This window comes from Pistacia vera, unplaced genomic scaffold (genome assembly GCF_008641045.1).
Source record: "Pistacia vera cultivar Batoury unplaced genomic scaffold, PisVer_v2 Contig1246, whole genome shotgun sequence".
In the NCBI taxonomy this organism is placed as follows: Eukaryota; Viridiplantae; Streptophyta; class Magnoliopsida; order Sapindales; family Anacardiaceae; genus Pistacia; species Pistacia vera.
The window spans coordinates 108,627-127,571 of NW_022195300.1; the positions used below are offsets into that span (position 1 = coordinate 108,627).

Here is an 18,945-nt window from a genome sequence, read left to right on the forward strand (position 1 = left end):
ATGTGCATAGACTACCGAGCACTCAACAAGGTATCCGTGAAAAATAGTTATCCTATTCCTTTGATTGCCGATCTTTTCGATCAGTTGGGGCATGCTCGCTACTTTACCAAGTTGGATCTGCGATCAGATTACTACCAAGTGCGCATAGCCGAAGGCAACGAGCCAAAGACCACTTGTGTTATAAGGTATGGGTCTTATGAATTTTTGGTTATGCCATTTGGTCTAACAAATGCACTAGCCACTTTTTGCACTTTGATGAATAAGATATTCCATCCCTATCTCGACCGGTTCGTGGTCGTCTATCTCGACGACATAGTGGTGTATAGCAAAACCTGGGATGAGCACGTGCACCACCTAAAGGAAGTGTTCCAAGTCTTGCAGGACAACAGGCTTTACATCAAGAAGGAGAAATGCTCTTTCGCCAAGCCGGAGGTAATGTTCTTGGGTCACAAGATCAAGGATTGACAACTTATGATGGAAGACAACAAAGTACATGCCATTCAAGAATGGGAAACACCCACCAAAGTGCCAGAGTTACGATCCTTCCTTGGATTAGTAAACTACTACTGTCGGTTTATTAAGGGATACTTGGCAAAGGTAGCCCCATTGATAGATCTACTCAAGAAGAACAAGTCGTGGGAATGGTCAGATTAATGTCAAGCCGCCTTTGAAGAGTTAAAACTGCAATCAACAAAGAACCTGTGCTTGCCTTGCCAGACCACACACAACCATATGAAGTGCACACCGACGCATCTGACTTTGCCATTGGGTGAGTACTCATGCAGAATGGGCATTCGATTGCTTACGAGAGTCGAAAGCTCAATGTGACTAAGCGGCGTTACACCGTGTAAGAAAAGGAGATGACATCCATTATCCATTGCCTTAGAGTATGGCGACACTACTTACTTGGGTCCAAGTTTGTTACTTTCACAGATAACGTTGCAACAAGCTACTTTTAGACCCAAAAGAAGTTGAGTCTGAAGCAGGCACGATGGCAGGACTTTCTTGCTGAGTTTGATTATGTCTTGGAGTACAAGCCGAGGAAGATCAACGTGGTGGCAGATGCACTAAGTCACAAGGTCGAGTTAGCGAGTACCAATCAGGTCACAAGCACATTGGCTGACAGAATCAAGCAGGGACTCCAGCACTAGTCATTGGCTCGAAACATCATTGCCTTGGTAGGAGAAAGGAAAACCCAGAGGTTTTGGCTGACTGGTGGCTTACTCTACACCAATGGCAACCGCCTATATATCTCAAGATGGGACAATTTGAGGAAAGAGTTGATCAAGGAGTGTCATGACTTCTTTTGGGCAGGCCATCCAAGTATGAGACGTACCTTTGCTCTCTTGAAATCTGCCTATTATTGGCCTAGGATGCAGGATAGCATTAAGGGGCATGTGCGAACGTGCCTTGTTTGCCAGCAAGACAAGGTAGTGAAACAACAACCAGCAGGCTTGCTAGAACCATTACCCGTGCCCGAGAGACCATGGAAGAGTGTCTCAATGGACTTCATCACGTGTTTGCCAAAGTCTGAAGGGTTCGGGAGCATTATAGTCATTGTGGACAGGTTTAGCAAATATGCCACCTTCATCCCTGCATCCACCGATTGCATAGCAGAGGAAATAGCCAAGCTTTTCTTTCGCAACATCATCAAGTTATGGGGCATTCCAACAAGCATAGTCAGTGATCGAGATCCTCGGTTCACCGGGAGATTTTGGACAAAGTTATTCAAGATGCTAGGATCAAACCTAGACTTCTCAACTAGCTTTCATCCCCAAACTGATGGCCAAACCGAGCGCATCAATGCACTGTTAGAGCTATACTTGCGACACTTAGGGGTGTTCAAAAAAATGCAAAAACTGAACCGAACCGCTAACCAAACCGAAAAACCGGTTAACCGAAAAAACAGTTCGGTTACGGTTCGAAAAATTCAAAAAACTGAATTTTTGGTTCAGTTACCGGTTCAGGAGAAATTAGAAACGGTTAACCGAAAACCAGGTTTCTAAACCAGTTTTTCAAATATATATATATTATATTAAATAAATAAATAATAACCTAAACTAAAATAAATCCCTAATTCACTCGATCTAAAATCCCAACCCAAATTTTTTTTCTTAGTTCCCAATCGTATGTATATATTTACAATTTAATTTAGGACAAAAAAAAAAAAAAAAGAAGTTTATAAAAAAAAAAGGGAAAACCGGTTAACCGCTTTTTTTAAAACGGTTAATCGGTTTTTCGGTTAATTGAAAAACCGATTTTCCCTAAAACCGGTTCGGTTTTGTTTCGGGAATTTTCCAAAACCGAAAATCCAGTTCAGTTTAGAAAAGCGGTTAACTGGTTCGGTTTAGAAAATCGGTTAACCGGTTCAGTTAACCGCTTTTGAACACCCCTAGTGGCATTATTTGAGTGCTAGCCAATGAGATTGGGCAAAACTCCTGGACATAGCCCAATACTCATTCAACTTACAGCGGAGCGAGGCAACCAACAAGAGTCCCTTTGAGATCATCATGGGATGACAGTCAAACACACCTCTTTCCTTAGCCACACGCTATGATGGGAAGAGCCCCGCAACTTTCAGTTAGCCAAGTCATGGCACGAACAAACTGAACTTGCTGATGCAACCCTACATAAAGTAACAAAGAGAATGAAAAGGTGGGCAGACAAGAAAATGAGACACGTTGAGTTCTAAGAAGGCGACCTTGTCCTTGTAAAGCTACTGCCCCAACAATTCAAGACACTAAGAAAGGTGCACAAAGGCCTAGTGCGCAAATATGAAGGGCCATTTCCAGTAATACAACGCATCGGCAAAGTTTCGTATCGACTCCAACTTCCTCCGAAACTGAAAATACACCCAGTTTTTCATGTAAGCTTGCTAAAGCCATTCTATGAAGACCCGAAGGAGTCATCCCGAGGAGTTTGTAAACGAGCACCAACAACAATTGTAACATCCTTTGACAAGGAGGTTGAAGAAATACTTGCTGATAGAGTCATTCGTCGACGTGGTGTGCCAATTTACTGGGAATACTTCATCAAATGAAAAGGACTTCCCGATGCTGAAGCCAGTTGGGAGACCGAAGACTCATTATGGCAATTCCAAGACTCAATCCTACGCTATAAGGATAATGCGACGAGGGCGTTGCAACATTAGGTGTGGGAGAATGTCACGACCAGCTTGTTTGGTGACTCAAGTACGCTGCACGTTGCTTAATGGTTAAGTTAACTTCAAGGTTAAGTATACTTAGTGGCTAAGTTAACTTCATAACTAAGCATCATCATTCCCAAAGTTAAGACCTTAGGTTGCCACCTAGTGTTACTTAAGGATTAAGTATACATTGTATCTAGTCAATTCCTTGAGGAGGTTTAGCCTATAAATATGCCACTCCACTTTGTAAAGTTCATAAGTTGTAATCCTTCAATATAGAGTTTACATTTTCTCAACACTTATCCTTCTCATTCGCATACTATTAGTCTCTGAGATTGTGTGAGTGTTAGGCTGCTTAACACATTTCTGCACAAACTTAGCAAAGCAGTTAAGTGTGTGACAATAAGCTTACAAAACAAGCCCACACGCTTGAAAATCGGCCCACGTTGTTCTTAACGCAGTCTCAATTTCAAACATTTCTTAGTAACAAGGCAAACCAAGAAACATTATGAAATTCTCAAAAAAAGAAACAAGACCACCGGTTGACGTTGACCTCTCCTGCATAAATATCCCTCTGCCACTGATCCTATTCTATCTCTAGACAACTAGCAACAATCAACCCACCAGTTTAACAGAAATAGCAATAGCTGATTTTGAAATTGTTTCTCACGATATTCACACTATCCTATCTTCTTCTGAAAGAGACTATCTTATTCACTGTGACGGTAATCAGGTAATAATATCTTAAACTTTTAGTTTTCCTCTGTAAGTAGATATATGATAGTGCTTTCTTATTATATTTTTTTTTCAGTTAATTTTGTCAAAACTATGTGTGCCATCTCATGATCTATATAGTTTAATTAGTATTGGTTATGAAGAGGAGGCTTCAAAGTTCTCATTTTGGTTGGTCAAGCCCTGATTTTTTTTTTTTTTTTATCGTAGTAGTAGTAGTTTTTATTGATTAACAAGTGATTGATTAATGTTATTTTATGTGTTTGATTGAAACTGGAATATATAATTTTAAAGAATTTTGATTTTACAGATTAAAATTGAGAGCTTGAAGGGAAAAAAGGTAGGGCTGTATTTCTCAGCATCATGGTGTGGTCCACGTAAGCGATTCACACCGGTTTTAGTGGAGGTGTACGATGAACTCTCTTCAAAAGGTGATTTTGAGGTCGTTTTCGTTTCGAATAATAAGAATGATAAGGCATTCAAGGGCTACTTCTCAATTATGCCTTGGCTTGCTATACCATTTTCTGATTTGGAGACTTGTGATAACTTGAACGAGTTGTTCAAGGTAAGGGGGATCTCTTACCTGGTGATTCTTGATGAAAATGGGAAAGATTTGACTGATAGCGGAACTGAGATCATTCAAGAGTATGGAATGGAAGGGACCCCTTTTACTTCAGAAAAGATCAAGGAAATGAAAGAGGAAGAAAAAAGAGCTAAAACAAAACAGTCCTTAAAATCTATCTTGGTCTCCAAATCTCATGACTTTGTAATTTCATATGATGGAAAAAGGGTAACTTTTGATGACAAATCTATTGTTTCCACTAAAAAGTTAAAGCTCATATTAGCTTCTTGACATGTATTGTTCCTCATCTAATCTGAATTTGTTCTTAATTTATGTACAAGATATCTATCTCAGAACTTGAAGGGAAGACTGTTGGTCTGTACTTCTCGGTGCTTTATAACAAGTCATGTGCTGATTTTACTCCAAAACTAGTCAAGGTTTATGAGGAGCTGAAAGAAAAGGGGCAGGGCTTTGAGATTGTGTTGATATCACTTGATAATCACGAGGAATCTTTCAAGCGGGGCTTCCGTTGCATGCCTTGGCCATTGCCCTTCAAGGATAAGAGCTGCGAGAAGCTAGCTCGGTACTTTGAGCTCTCTACCCTTCCCACTCTAGTGATTATTAGGCTTGATGGAAAAACTCTCAATTCCAATGTTGCCGAAGCTGTTGAAGAACATGGAGTTGAGGCATTCCTTTTCACGCTAGAAAAAATTGTAGAACTTGTTGAAATAGAGAAAGCAAAAGAGGCAGCTCAAACCCTGGAGTCAGTTCTGGTTTTTGGGAGATTTTGTCATTGGGAAAGATGGAAGCAAGGTGTGACAATTTGAGTTATTTAGTGCTACTACTGCTTTAATAGCCTATTAGCCATATTACACTTTTGTTCCAATTGATGTGATCATGCGTGTTCCTCATCAATAGTGCCTTGCCTGTTGTAATTGTGTTCTAGAAGGCAATGCAAGCAAGTTTCCACCTCTCTACTCATGATGACATCTATCTCTTGTTTCAGATTCCAGTGTCTGATTTAGTTGGGAAGACCATCATCCTGTACTTTTTAGTGCGTTGGTGCCCTCCCTGTCATGCATTTTTGCCAAAACTCATGGAAGCATACCACAAAATCAAGGCAAAGAATAAATCAATTGAAGTTGTTTTTATTTCTAGTGACATGAACCAAGCTTCCTTTGATGGATTTTTTTCAAGAATGCCATGGCTGGCACTTCCCTTTGGTGATCCAAGGAAGGCATCTTTGAGTAAAAAATTCAAGGTCTATGGCATTCCTATGCTAGTTGCTCTTAGACCAAGTGGTCGAACTGTCACAAAAGAAACCAGGGATATGATTTCTATCCATGGAGCCGAAGCTTATCCTTTTACCGAAGAACATTTGAAAAATATTGAAGCAAACTATCAAGACATGACAAAGGAGTAGCCTGAGAAGGCGATACATGCACTCCCTGAGCATGAGATTGTGCGAACTCACCACACTCTTTATAAGTGTGATGGATGTGATGAAGAAGGACGTATTTGGTCATTCTATTATGAAGGCTGTGACTTTTATCTCCATCCCAAATGTGCTTTGAAAGAGGATAAAGAAACCAAAGATGATGATGCTGAGGAAGATAAACCCAACAAAGAAGGATGGATCTGTTTTGGGGATGCCTGTCACAAGGCTTGAGATATTGGTCTTTTAACGTTGACCAGAATTGGGGTAGTTTTTGCCATAGGATCATCTTTGTTGTGTATGGCTTTATATATGTTAAAAAGAGTTATAGTATATATGTTGAACGTCAACCAGTAATGAGAACTCTTAACTCTATATTCACTCACATTCCCTCGAACCAAATCTGTTACATCGCTATTGGTAGGAGATCCTTCTGAAAGATCTACTATATTACACTCCCTATGTAGTACGGCAATGAGAAAGATCTACTATATTAATGGTTGACACAAGAACCTTCCATCCTGAAATTAAATTTTCTATGGTGCCTCTCGTTCAGTTCTTATAGGATACTAAGGCACCTTTCATGGTTAATATCTACTTGTACGTACTTGCACTACACCAGCAATTTAAACTTTAAAGTACTATCATTAGAGTACCCATTGTTCAGAAGCGATGAAGGGTTACAACACCGTGGCTTAATGTACCGTAATCTTTTTAACGCAAGCGTTGATGCATTTGTGTGCACAATGGAGAGAGAAGTTCCACTAGTGGTGACGAAGACGGGGTGGCCGATGAGCACTGAGCAGTGGTGTGGTGGCGAGTTTAGAGAATGCATTGGAGTATAATGGGGAATGTTGTGAGAAGCGGTTGGCGTGGTGTTGGGAGAGCGAAGGGGCTTGGCGACGGAGTTGAAGACTTGAAGGGTGCGTTTGGTTTATTATTTTGGATAGGATTTTGGGGATAGTATTGGATAATTGAATATGGAAGTATTACGAGGTAAAATTTAAAAATTTATAAAAAAAAACCCTCATAAGTTTGCTAATTTAATAAATACCTCAATATATAAAAATATGTAAAATGACAAAAAGACCCCCACCACCCGCAGCGCCAAATTCCGGCCACCACCGTTGGAATCTGGCCGGAAAATTACGTAACGACACATACTGGCCGGATCTGGTCGGTATGGTGTTGCTGGTGGATCTGGCCGGAAAAGGCCAGATCTACAGCCATATGTGGCCGTCGACGGCTGGAAAAGGCCAAAGAATGCCATCTTTGGCCGTCGTTGACGGCCATTTCTTTGGCCGTCACTTTCCAGCCAGATCGGTGAATTACCGGCCAGTTCCGGTCGGTAATTCACCGTTGTGGTAGATTCCGGCTACCACCAACGGTGGTTGCTGGAATCTGGCAAGTATGGGTCATAGGGGTGTTTTTGTTAATTTTTAAACTTTTTCGAGGGTATTTAATGAAATTAATAACCTTATGGGGTCTAAAAGTAATTAAAAAAATAGACTAATATTTCTGGAAACATTATTCGGAGAATAGGATTGGAAATATGGATAGAAATAATAAGTCAAACGCACCCGAAGTTTACTTGTTTAATCTCTTTGACGAGAATAACAAGAGCGGGGAGGAATACGAAAAACACTTTGGGATTTTCGGAGTTGATGGAAATTTTAATTAATCCAGTGTCTAACTTGATAGTAATAATCTCATTAGAGTAAATGAAATTTTCCCACCCAAGATTTGCCTTAATAACACACTTTTCCACCTAAAAAGTTTCAAAATATCACTTTCCCACCCAAAGTTTATATTTCATTAATACTCAAAATGCACTTTACTTTCTCAGCAAGCATTCTGTGAGTTATCAGAAGTTAGGGTAAGAGAGGTTTTGGACAGTGGAGACCGGTGGATTGAATAATGATGACTGATTGAATATTCGCTGTCAGAATCAGCTAAAAATAACTACAAACAAAAAACCCAAACTTTGTAGTAACAAGTAATCGACAAGAAATCAGGTGTTGAAGTGAGAGATATTTTGTATAAAGGAGACTAAAGGTTTTTATAATGGTGATAGAGAGAATTTTTACTGAGAAAGTCAGCTTTGAGTAGTGACATAATATTAATTTTATATGAAAAAAAAGGTATTTTGAAAGTTTTCGGTTAAAAAAATATCATCGAGCCAAACCTTGGGTCGGAAAAAGTCGTTTTCTCAATCTAATTGTACTGAAATCAGGGGGGAGTGCATGTAACACGTGGTGTAGTGGAATAGTAAGACAAGAATATTCGAACGAAAAAAAAATTTAGATAATTGACGTCAAAATTGGAACGTCACTCGTGAACCAAATTTCTCTGAAACGACGTTAAAATTAAATACAAGTTATAATCTCAATCCGCGTTCGTTCCACGTATGCAGGTGTTATCTTTTGAGTATAGTGACTAAGCATTTTTGTCAAAACTCCAAAGATTATTTTCTTCATAATATTTTGAGTTCAAGTGGCCAACTAATTCTGAATTTCCATCAACAACAACATTTATTGTACCGTATTTATTTTTTTAGACTTCCTAACACAATCTTCTTCGTTAATTCATAGAGCCTAGTAAAGTTTTAAAATAAAAAAGAATTCTAAATTAACAAGAATTAATTATTTTGTTTATGTATAATAAGTATTAGAATTTGACAATTAAGAACTTACTATTTTAGACTTACTTTTTAATAGTCTAAGTAGTGGAATGAACGTTAGAATGTATGGTTAAGATGTATAATCTAGATTCAAATCTTTTAATTTTAGGGATTAGTCATTAAAAGAAAAAAGAAAATTTACAAATTTTAGTGGTAAATGAATGATATTTAGAAACAAAGACCAACGGAACCGAATGGAGTGAGATGTAATTTCACTAGTTTATAAATAATGAAAAAGAGAAAAAAAAAAAAAAAATTCACAGGTGTGATTAAATAATTTACTGTTTTTAGTCAGCTTACAAAACAAGCCGAGACGTTTGAAAATGGGTCCACTGATTATTCGCTCCCAGGCAAGACTAAATTATTCAGAGTGATGCTATGGGTACTAATGGATGGGTACTAATTTGTGTACTAACTAAAGTATAGTACCCGTACTATGCGCATAGTACAGGTACTATGCTTTAGTTAGTACACAAATTAGTATCCATCCATTAGTACCCAAAGTATTATTCAATTATTCAGCCACTTCTTACTACCAAAGCAAAGCCATAGAAACATCCAGAATAAAATTTTAGTAAGACCAGCAGTTGACGCCTTGTGCTATAAATTCTCTCTTCCCTTTAACCTTATTCATCTCTAAAGTCTAAACACCATCAATAATAATCAACTCGCTAGCTTAAAACAACACAACAGATACCCATGGCTGATCGTGAAACTACTGAGACTCAAACAGTTTCTCACGATGTTCACACCATCCTCTCTTCTTCAGAGAGAGACTTTCTTATTCGCAACGACGGTGAACAGGTAATGTTATCTTTAATTCTTTTACTTTTGCTTCGGGAAGTAGATATATGATATTGCTTTCTTATTAGATTTTCAACTGATTTTGTCAAACATGTGTAGTTTAATTAGCATCGGTGATGGATAAGAGGCTTTACGTTTTTTAAAAAATAGAGAAGGGAATATATCTCTCTATGTATATATTTTTTTTCAAAAGAATTTTGATTTTACAGGTTAAAATTGAGAGTTTGAAGGGAAAGAAGGTTGGGTTGTATTTCTCAGCATCATGGTGTGGTCCGTGTAAGAAGTTCACCCCGGTTTTAGTGGAGGTGTATAATGAAATCTCATCAAAGGGTGATTTTGAGGTTGTTTTTGTTTCGGCTGATGAGGATGATGAGGCATTCAAGGGCTACTTCTCAAAGATGCCTTGGCTTGCTATCCCATTCTCTGATTCGGAGACACGTGATAGCTTGGACGAGTTGTTCAAGGTTAGGGGCATCCCTTACCTGGTGATTCTTGATGAAAATGGGAAAGTTTTGACTGATAGTGGAACTGAGATCATTCGAGAGTATGGAGTGGAAGGGTATCCTTTTACTGAAGAAAAGATCAAGGAAATGAAAGAGGAAGAAGAAAGAGCCAAAAGGGAACAGTCCTTAAAATCTATCTTGGTCACCAAATCACGTGACTATGTAGTTTCATCTGATGGAAACAAGGTAACTTTTGATGGCAATGATACTTTCTTTTGAAAAATCTAAAGCTCATATCATCTTTTTGAAATGTGTTGTTCCTCGTCTAATCTAAATTTATTCTTAATTTGTATACAAGATACCTGTCTCGGAACTTGAAGGTAAGACTGTTGGTCTGTACTTTTCGTTGCATCCATACAAGGCCTGTGCTGAATTTACTCCACAGCTAATCAAGGTTTATGAGAAGCTGAAAGAAAAGGGCGAGAACTTTGAGATTGTGTTGATATCACTCGATGACAGTGAGGAATCTTTCAAGGAGAGCTTAGGTAGCGTGCCTTGGCTAGCATTGCCCTTCAAGGATAAGAGCTGTGAGAAGCTGTCTCGGTACTTTGAGCTCTCCACCCTTCCAACTCTTGTGATTATTGGGCCAGATGGGAAAACTCTCAATTCCAATGTTTCTGAAGCTGTTGAGGAACATGGGGTTGAGGCATTCCCTTTCACCCCAGAAAAGTTTGCAGAACTTACTGAAATAGAGAAAGCAAAAGAGGCAGCTCAAACCCTGGAGTCAGTTCTGGTTTCTGAGGATCGAGATTTTGTCATCGGGAAAGATGGAAGCAAGGTATGACACTTTTTGAGTTATTTAGTGCCACTATTTCTTTAATAGCCTATTAGCCATATTACACTTTTGTTCCAATTGATGTGATCATGCATGTTCCTCATCAGTGAGGTCTTACCTGTTTTAATCATGTTCTAGTTAGCAATGCAAGCTAGTTTCGAACTGGTACCCATGATGACTTCTATCTCCTGTTTCAGATTACAGTGTCTGATTTAGTTGGGAAGACCATTCTCCTGTACTTTTCAGCACATTGGTGCCCTCCCTGCCGTGCATTTTTGCCAAAACTCACAGAAGCATACCACAAAATCAAGGCAAAGAATGAACCATTTGAAGTAATTTTTATTTCTAGTGACAGGGACCAAGCTTCCTTTGATGAATTTTTTTCAGGAATGCCATGGCTAGCCCTTCCCTTTGGTGATCCAAGGAAGGCATCTTTGAGTAGAAAATTCAAGGTCTATGGCATTCCTATGCTAGTTGCTCTTGGACCAACTGGCCGAACTGTCACAAAAGAAGCCAGGGACATGATTTCTGTCCATGGAGCTGATGCTTATCCTTTTACTGAAGAACATTTGAAGAATATTGAAGCAAAATATGAGGAGATGGCAAAGGGGTGGCCTGAGAAGGTGAAGCATGCACTGCATGAGCACGAGCTTGTGCGCACTCGCTGCACTATTTATACCTGTGATGGATGTGATGAAGAAGGACATATCTGGTCATTCGACTGTGAAGAGTGTGACTTCTGTCTCCATCCCAAATGTGCTTTGGAAGAGGATAAAGAAACCAAAGGTGATGATGCCAAGGAAGAAAAATCCACCAAAGAAGGATGGATCTGTGATGGGGGTGTCTGTCACAAGGCTTGAGATATTTGCCTTTCTGGACTGACAAGAATATGGGTCTTTTTTGCCATGGATTATCTTTGTTGTGTACGTCTTATTATTAAACAGCAATGTCTATTTGTCCATAAATAAACTTCATAATAAGTACATCGTTGTTGTGTATATATATATATATGGCTATTAACTTGTGTTAAAGCTTGATGTATTTTCTCCTGATACGATGGGAACCTGCAATAGTCACCGCTTTTGTAGGGACTCGCCTTGCCCCGCATGGGGTGGGGATTCCCTGCAATAATTGGGGGTGGCGACAAGGCGGGGATGTGGATAGCTGTACCTCGGCCTTCCCCCACTACTCGGCCCGCCCCGGCCTCGCCTCACTCCCTGTCCTGCTCCTATTTCACAATGATACCCTTAAACATTAGGATAGTTGTAGATTTACCCTCGTTATATATACCTAGGGGTGTAAAGTCGAGTTGAGCTTTGGGCTGTTTGAGCTTGGCTCAACTGCTACAATGTCGAGCTTGAGCTCAGTTGAGCTTGAGATATTGAGCTCGGTCGAAGCTTGAGCAAGTGTTGCTCGAGCCTCGGTCGAGCCATTACGACGATCCATTGTGTCACATCACCATTATCCTCAATGGAAAACAGGGCAAGAATCACAACGTTATCTTTACCTTGACCATGACATTGACTCCAAGTTCTTATGGCAGAGCACGAGGGGATTTATCATCAATATGATGATGGGAATGGAAACCAAAAGCATGACCGGTGAACCAGATGGTCGCAGGGATGGAATCTGGGACAGAGGAGTTGTAGTGTCTCTCTAGATTTGGCAAAAGCAAAAGACGCCCTGCCACCTCATAAAGAAATCCTCCTCAATGGTAATCAAGGTTCGCACGACTTACTTAGCCAAAAAAGACAATGCCATCACGCTCATAGAGAAATCTTCCATGGCATGCACCGCCTTAAGAAAAGCTAGCGGATTCCTAGCTCTTCAACAAAGATAATTTAGGGGTTTTTTTTATTTTTTTATTTATGTTCTAAGATAGAAGTAAATCCAATTCGATTTTCACATATTTGGGAATATGGGTGTGTTTGTTATTTTTACACACTGATAAATTACTATAACCCCCTAGTAGTTGTAAAACTAGCATATATACCCTCGAGCTCACTGAAGCATGTGAATTGGTTGAGCTAAGTATTGAGGAGATCGAACTCGGCTTAACTCAGTCGGCGAGCGGCTCGGCTCGGCTAACTCCCATAATATAACCCAATTTTTGAACAAAATAGAGAGTAATACGAGAACAAAATAAACAATACACAAACAATAAAGAGAGAAAGTAATACGCAAGATTTACCCTATGTCACCTAATGTAGGTTACGTCCAGTAAAGTCAATATTATTTCAATATTGCCTCATCTCTCTCGTTTACAATAATGTTTGCTATCACTCATAACAAGAGAAAAATATATTTATGTACTAGGTTTAAAGAACTAAACCTAGTTTTACAAGTATTCATATTCCTAAGCCCAAACCCAATAAGGATTAGTAACTTAAAGAAATCATTTAGCGGCTTTTCATGGAAAAGGCCCAAACCGCCTACAGACTCGGGACTCCCAAATGTGTCTGTGTAACCCATTAATGCTGAAGTAGTTGATAAATCTAACCATTTTTCTCCAAACTAACCCTTATTCCCTAAACCTCCTCCACGGCCACGTGAATCACCACCATCCTTTTCATCTCTGTCGTCTTCTTTCGGGGATTTTTCCTTGTAGGATGGGGCGAGGCAAGGGGATGACAAGGATCACCCATTCCTTGTGAGGCGGGGACGGTGATTTCCCTTAGGAGGCGAGGACGGGGAAGGGGAATGGGATCCCCGCCCCGCCTCGACCTGTTGCCATCCCTAATCAAATCANCACTCGTATTAAGGGTTATGGGAGCTCAAATTTAAAAGATCATGTTAGATTTTCCTGTTACTCTTTTACCATCAAAGAGACTCGAACTTAATAGGTCATTATATTAGATTTTCTTTTGCTATTTTATTATCAGGTCACTCAATGATTGTTTTCTACGCTACTTGTTGTTTATAGGTATTTTAGAATTTTTTTTTTTTTTTTGGTAAATGGAAATAGTATAAAGAATTGAAGAATGAGACCCCAAAAAGAGTCTCTACAAGAGTTTATGCGTCCTGGATTGCTGGACATTCCCAAGAATTTTTTAATATTAAAACTTAGAAAGAAGTGAAATGCAACCTTAAAAGAATATATCATCAAAGATAAAGCTAGAAACCTGAATTGTTTATACTAGAGAGAAGAAAATAACATTGTGCTAGGTTGGCTTAAAGTAACTGTGTCTTGATTAACAAATGATATTTATTAAAAAAAAGTGAGGCCAGTATGCTTGGGGTGCTTTTTTCTTTTCCACCGTTGGCTCCCCAATTAGTGGTTGGGATATTTATGGCTCGTTTTCCTATTTATTCCTATGTAAAATTGCATGTCTTTAAGAAAATTATATAGTAAATAATAAAATATTAAATAGGAATAGAATTTAGGAGTCCTAATAGAAATTGAAATATGAATTATATTAGAAAAATGACATCTCATATACTATTTATCAATATAGGAGTAAGAACCAATTCAAGGTCATGAGAGAATTTGAGAACATAGGTGACAACGTGTCGTTAACACTGCAAAATTAATAAACCTTACTCCTAATTATTAATCAGTAGATAGTGTAAGTAAGGGTTGAGTCAAAGAAGTAGTTGAATGTAAATTCCAAATTATTAAAATATGTCGGCAGGGTTTCTGAGGCATTAGGAAAATAGGCAGTTTTTGATAACTTTTTTAAATAAATCAAGTGATAATTAATCAAAAAGTTGACCGCATAATAATTAGGGGTGGAAAATAAAAGGGGAAACAGACCGAACCGAAAAAATTGGATCAAACCGGTCTGAAAATTTAGCTTTTTCCTGGTTTCGATTGCTATATTGTAAAACGAATATTCGGTTCAATTTCCCCTTTTTGAAATAATAAAACGGTTAATTGGAACCGAATTTTTGAACCGATTTAATGAATAAAAAATAAATTATATTTTATTATTTTTCAATTAAAAAAATTTATCCTAGGTTTACTTCACTTATGCGCATTTTCCATCCAGGTTTACACAAAACATCTTTGTTTTACAATCTTTGATTTATAATTGTAGTGACTAATTAGGGCTTTCAGTTATGCATATCAAATCAATCAATGAGCTAACACAATCTTACAATCAACAAGCAATCAAAGTAGAGATTAAGAAAACCATGAAATAACAGAAACAATTGACAACAGGGGATTTATAGTGGTTCGGCTAAGGTAGCCTACATCCACTCTTCAAGGCACACTATAGGGTATTTATTACTCAAGGAAACCAAGATTACAAAGAGTAAACAACCAGGAAAAACAAGAAAGAACACACCCGAAAATCCCTCTGAAAACTCTGTTTTTCTTCAGCACAAAAGATCTGATTTTATAAAGATCAGGACTCCATTGATCATCTCCAGGTCCAGAAAATACAGTTTGTTAGAGCAAAGGAGCACTAGAATCTTCTGTTGTTAGGGCTAAGAATGAACTAGAGAAGGCGTAAAGGAGCTGCGCATTCTGTTGCAACAGAATGAAATTCGTGTGTGCCAGATAAGGCACTTAAAACTGATGGCTGAAACGCTGCCGTATTGGTTTAATTTGAGGCTGACCTCTTTGACTGATGCTGACTCCACCGTGGCATACACAAGCCACATATCATCACATAATTTAAATTATGAATACTTTATGTACATTAAAAAATATGAATTAAATTATTCAATTACAAAAATGATTTTAATTCAAGTTAAAAATGGGCTAAGGTGGAAGGATGAATGTAATTGGGTTAAAATGATCCAGACCCATTTCAATAAACGTAATAAAAAAAAAAAAAATTGGGCCAAAGTGGGGGGTTTGATTGAATTGGGCCGAATTATCCAGCTCATTTGAGTTAACGGGTTTAAAACCGGTTTATTGGACCGAATTTTCAATTTGATTAGCAACGGTTACAAAGAAAATCGGAACGGTTTCGGTTTTATTTTTTTAAAAACCGCTCAGTTCAAGTTAGGGTGAACCAATTAAGTTAACCAGCTTTCCACCTCCTAATAATAATTGAAAAAATGTAGCCTAGGTCGTGCAAGAATTCTAAGGAAAAAAAAATCAGCAATAAAACATAAACCCCCTTAAAGTTTATGTAAGCCAAACAGTCAATTAAACTCAAAAGTTTAAACAAGTTACAGTATATTATAAACTCAAACATTATAATATAGTGAAATTTTTATTCAAAAGATAACCGTTGTTAACATAATCTGTTATCTAATAAATAAAATTTGACCAAAAAAAAAAAAAATCTTTTTGCTTTATGTGATTATAAATAAAATAAACAAAACAATAATTAAATAAAATAAATATAAAAATCTGAAAAATGTTTTTCATAAGAATATAATTTTATCCAACAAAATTAAAAAAAGGCAGAATAGATAACGTAAAGCATGAGGTAATGGTATACACGTCAGGTATATGCTTATAGTCAAGCTTTACAGCTAAGATTAATATCACCATTATTAATTTTGTCGTTCTCGACGACTTGACCGGCTCTGCTATAAATTTTCTCTTCCCTTTAATCTTACTAAACACAATCAGTAACGGAACTCACTAGTTTAAAACAAACAACACTACAAGCAGCCATGGCTGACGCTCAAACTACTGATACCCAAACAGTTTCTCACGATATTCACAACATCCTCTCTTCTTCAGAGAGAGACTTTCTTATTCGCAACGACGGTGAACAGGTAATGATATCTTTTGCTTCTGGAAGTAGATATATGATCCTTCTTTCTTATTAGATTTTCAGTTGATTTTATCAAACATGAGTAGTTTAATTAGCATCGGTGATGAATAAGGGGCTTTAAGTTTTCAAGTTTTAAGTATTGGAAGTTTTTATTGATTTAGTAATTGATTATTGTTTTTTTTAGGAGTGTGATTGACAAGGGAATATATATATATACATATATATTTTCAAAAGAATTTTGATTTTACAGGTTAAAATTGAGAGCTTGAAGGGAAAGAAGGTTGGGTTGTATTTCTCAGCATCATGGTGTGGTCCGTGTAAGCGATTTACGCCTGTTTTAGTGGAGGTGTACAATGAAATCTCATCAAAGGGTGATTTTGAGGTGGTTTTTGTTTCGGCTGATAAGGATGATGAGGCATTCAAGGGCTACTTCTCAAAGATGCCTTGGCTTGCAATCCCATTCTCTGACTCGGAGACACGTGATGGCTTGGACGAGTTGTTCAAGGTTAGGGGGATCCCTTACCTGGTGATTCTTGATGAAAATGGGAAGGTTTTGACTGATAGTGGGGTGGAGATCATTCGAGAGTATGGAGTGGAAGGGTACCCTTTTACTGAAGAAAAGATCAAGGAAATGAAAGAGGAAGAAGAAAGAGCCAAAAGGGAACAGTCCTTAAAATCTATCTTGGTCACCAAATCACGTGATTATGTAGTTTCATCTGATGGAAAAAAGGTAACTTTTGATGACAATGATAATTTCTTGTGAAAATTTAAAGCTCATATCATCTTTTTGAAATGTGCTGAATTTAGTCTTAATTTGTATACAAGATACCTGTCTCGGAACTTGAAGGGAAGACTGTTGGTCTGTACTTTTCGTTGCAATTAAACAAGTACTGTGCTGAATTTACTCCACAGCTAATCAAGGTCTATGAGAAGCTGAAAGAAAACAGGGAAAACTTTGAGATTGTGTTGATATCACTCGATGACAACGAGGAATCTTTCAAGGAGAGTTTAGGTAGCGTGCCTTGGCTAGCATTGCCCTTCAGTGATAAGAGCTGCCAGAAGCTGGCTCGGTACTTTGAGCTCTCCACCCTTCCTACTCTAGTGATCATTGGCCCAGATGGGAAAACTCTCAATTCCAATGTTGCCGAAGCTGTTGAAGAACATGGAGTTGAGGCATTCCCTTTCACCCCAGAAAAGTTTGCAGAACTTGCTGAAATAGAAAAAGCAAAAGAAGCAGCTCAAACCCTGGAGTCAGTTCTGGTTTCTGGGGATCGAGATTTTGTCATCGGGAAAGATGGAAGCAAGGTATGATACTTTTGAGTTATTTAGTGCTACTACTTCTTTAATAGCCTATTAGCCTTATTACACTTTTGTTCCAATTGATGTGATCATGCATGTTCCTCATCAGTGAGATCTTACTGTTGTAATCATGTTCTACTTAGCAATGCAAGCTAGTTTCGACCTCTTTACATATGATGACTTCTATCTCCTGTTTCAGATCCCATTGTCTGATTTAGTTGGGAAGACCATTCTCCTGTACTTTTCGGCACATTGGTGCCCTCCCTGCCGTGCATTTTTGCCAAAACTCACAGAAGCATACCACAAAGTCAAGGCAAAGAATGAACCATTTGAAGTGATTTTTATATCTAGTGACAGGGACCAAGCTTCCTTTGATGATTTTTTTTCAGGAATGCCATGGCTGGCGCTTCCCTTTGGTGATCCAAGGAAGGCATCTCTGAGTAGGAAATTCAAGGTCTATGGCATTCCTATGCTGGTTGCTCTTGGACCAACTGGCCGAACTGTCACAAAAGAAGCCAGGAATTTGATTTCAGTCCATGGAGCCGATGCTTATCCTTTTACCGAAGAACATGTGAAGAATATTGAAGCAAAATATGAGGAGATGGCAAAGGGGTGGCCTGAGAAGCTGAAGCATGCACTCCATGAGCATGAGCTTGTGCGCACTCGCCGTACTATTTATACATGTGATGGATGTGATGAAGAAGGACATATATGGTCATTCAACTGTGAAGAGTGTGACTTCGATCTCCATCCCAAATGTGCTTTGGAAGAGGATAAAGAAACCAAAGATGATGATGCCAAGGAAGAAAAACCCAGCAAAGAAGGATGGATCTGTGATGGGGATGTCTGTCACAAGGCTTGAGATATTTGCCTTTTTGTGCTGACAAGAATAAGGGTGTTTTTGCCCATGGATTATCTTTGTTGTGTATGCCTTTTTATTAAAGAGTGATGTCTGTCCATTAATAAACTTCATGATAAGTACATCGTTGTTGTATATATATGGCTATCAGCTTGTGTTAAAGCTTGATGTATTTTCTCCTGGTATCAAATCGTACTCTGTGCACTTCATTAAAGAGCAGTTAAGTACTAATATAAACTGAATTATCAAGTTGTACTAAGTTTTTGATTAATCAGAAAACCTGCGCAAAGATTTGTTTTTATTCAATCGTAACTCTAGTGAATGACTTAATAAGTAAATGATGTCCAACTTAGAATTACTAAATCGAATTTCATGAAACCTCTGGCTCTGTATGGTAAAAGTTTCAATCCAAAAATGATGGCTGTGGAGTGTAGGGGAGTGGGAACTGGAAAATTGGGATTAAATAATGG

The 18,945-nt window shown here is 38.2% G+C and overlaps 2 protein-coding genes and 1 pseudogene across 3 annotated transcripts; all 3 read left to right on the forward strand.

Moving 5' to 3' along the window:
- Positions 1-6,108, forward strand: LOC116118894 (annotated as a pseudogene).
- A 3,145-nt stretch (positions 6,109-9,253) lies between these two features.
- On the forward strand, positions 9,254-11,496 carry LOC116119029 (probable nucleoredoxin 1). Its single transcript, XM_031404988.1, has 4 exons — positions 9,254-9,358; positions 9,568-10,047; positions 10,160-10,639; positions 10,834-11,496. Exons 1-4 carry the CDS (start codon positions 9,254-9,256, stop codon positions 11,494-11,496), a joined length of 1,728 nt encoding a protein of 575 aa, XP_031260848.1.
- A 4,651-nt stretch (positions 11,497-16,147) lies between these two features.
- LOC116118974 (probable nucleoredoxin 1) lies at positions 16,148-18,689 on the forward strand. 2 transcript variants are annotated; one of them, XM_031404935.1, is made up of 4 exons: positions 16,148-16,318; positions 16,568-17,047; positions 17,143-17,622; positions 17,816-18,689. In XM_031404935.1, exons 1-4 carry the CDS (start codon positions 16,214-16,216, stop codon positions 18,476-18,478), a joined length of 1,728 nt encoding a protein of 575 aa, XP_031260795.1. In that variant the 5' UTR covers positions 16,148-16,213; the 3' UTR covers positions 18,479-18,689. The 2 variants fall into 2 exon arrangements, with proteins under 2 accessions (XP_031260795.1, XP_031260801.1); XM_031404941.1 differs by having other exon boundaries at positions 16,179-16,318; positions 16,552-17,047.
- The last annotated feature ends 256 nt before the right edge of the window (positions 18,690-18,945 follow it).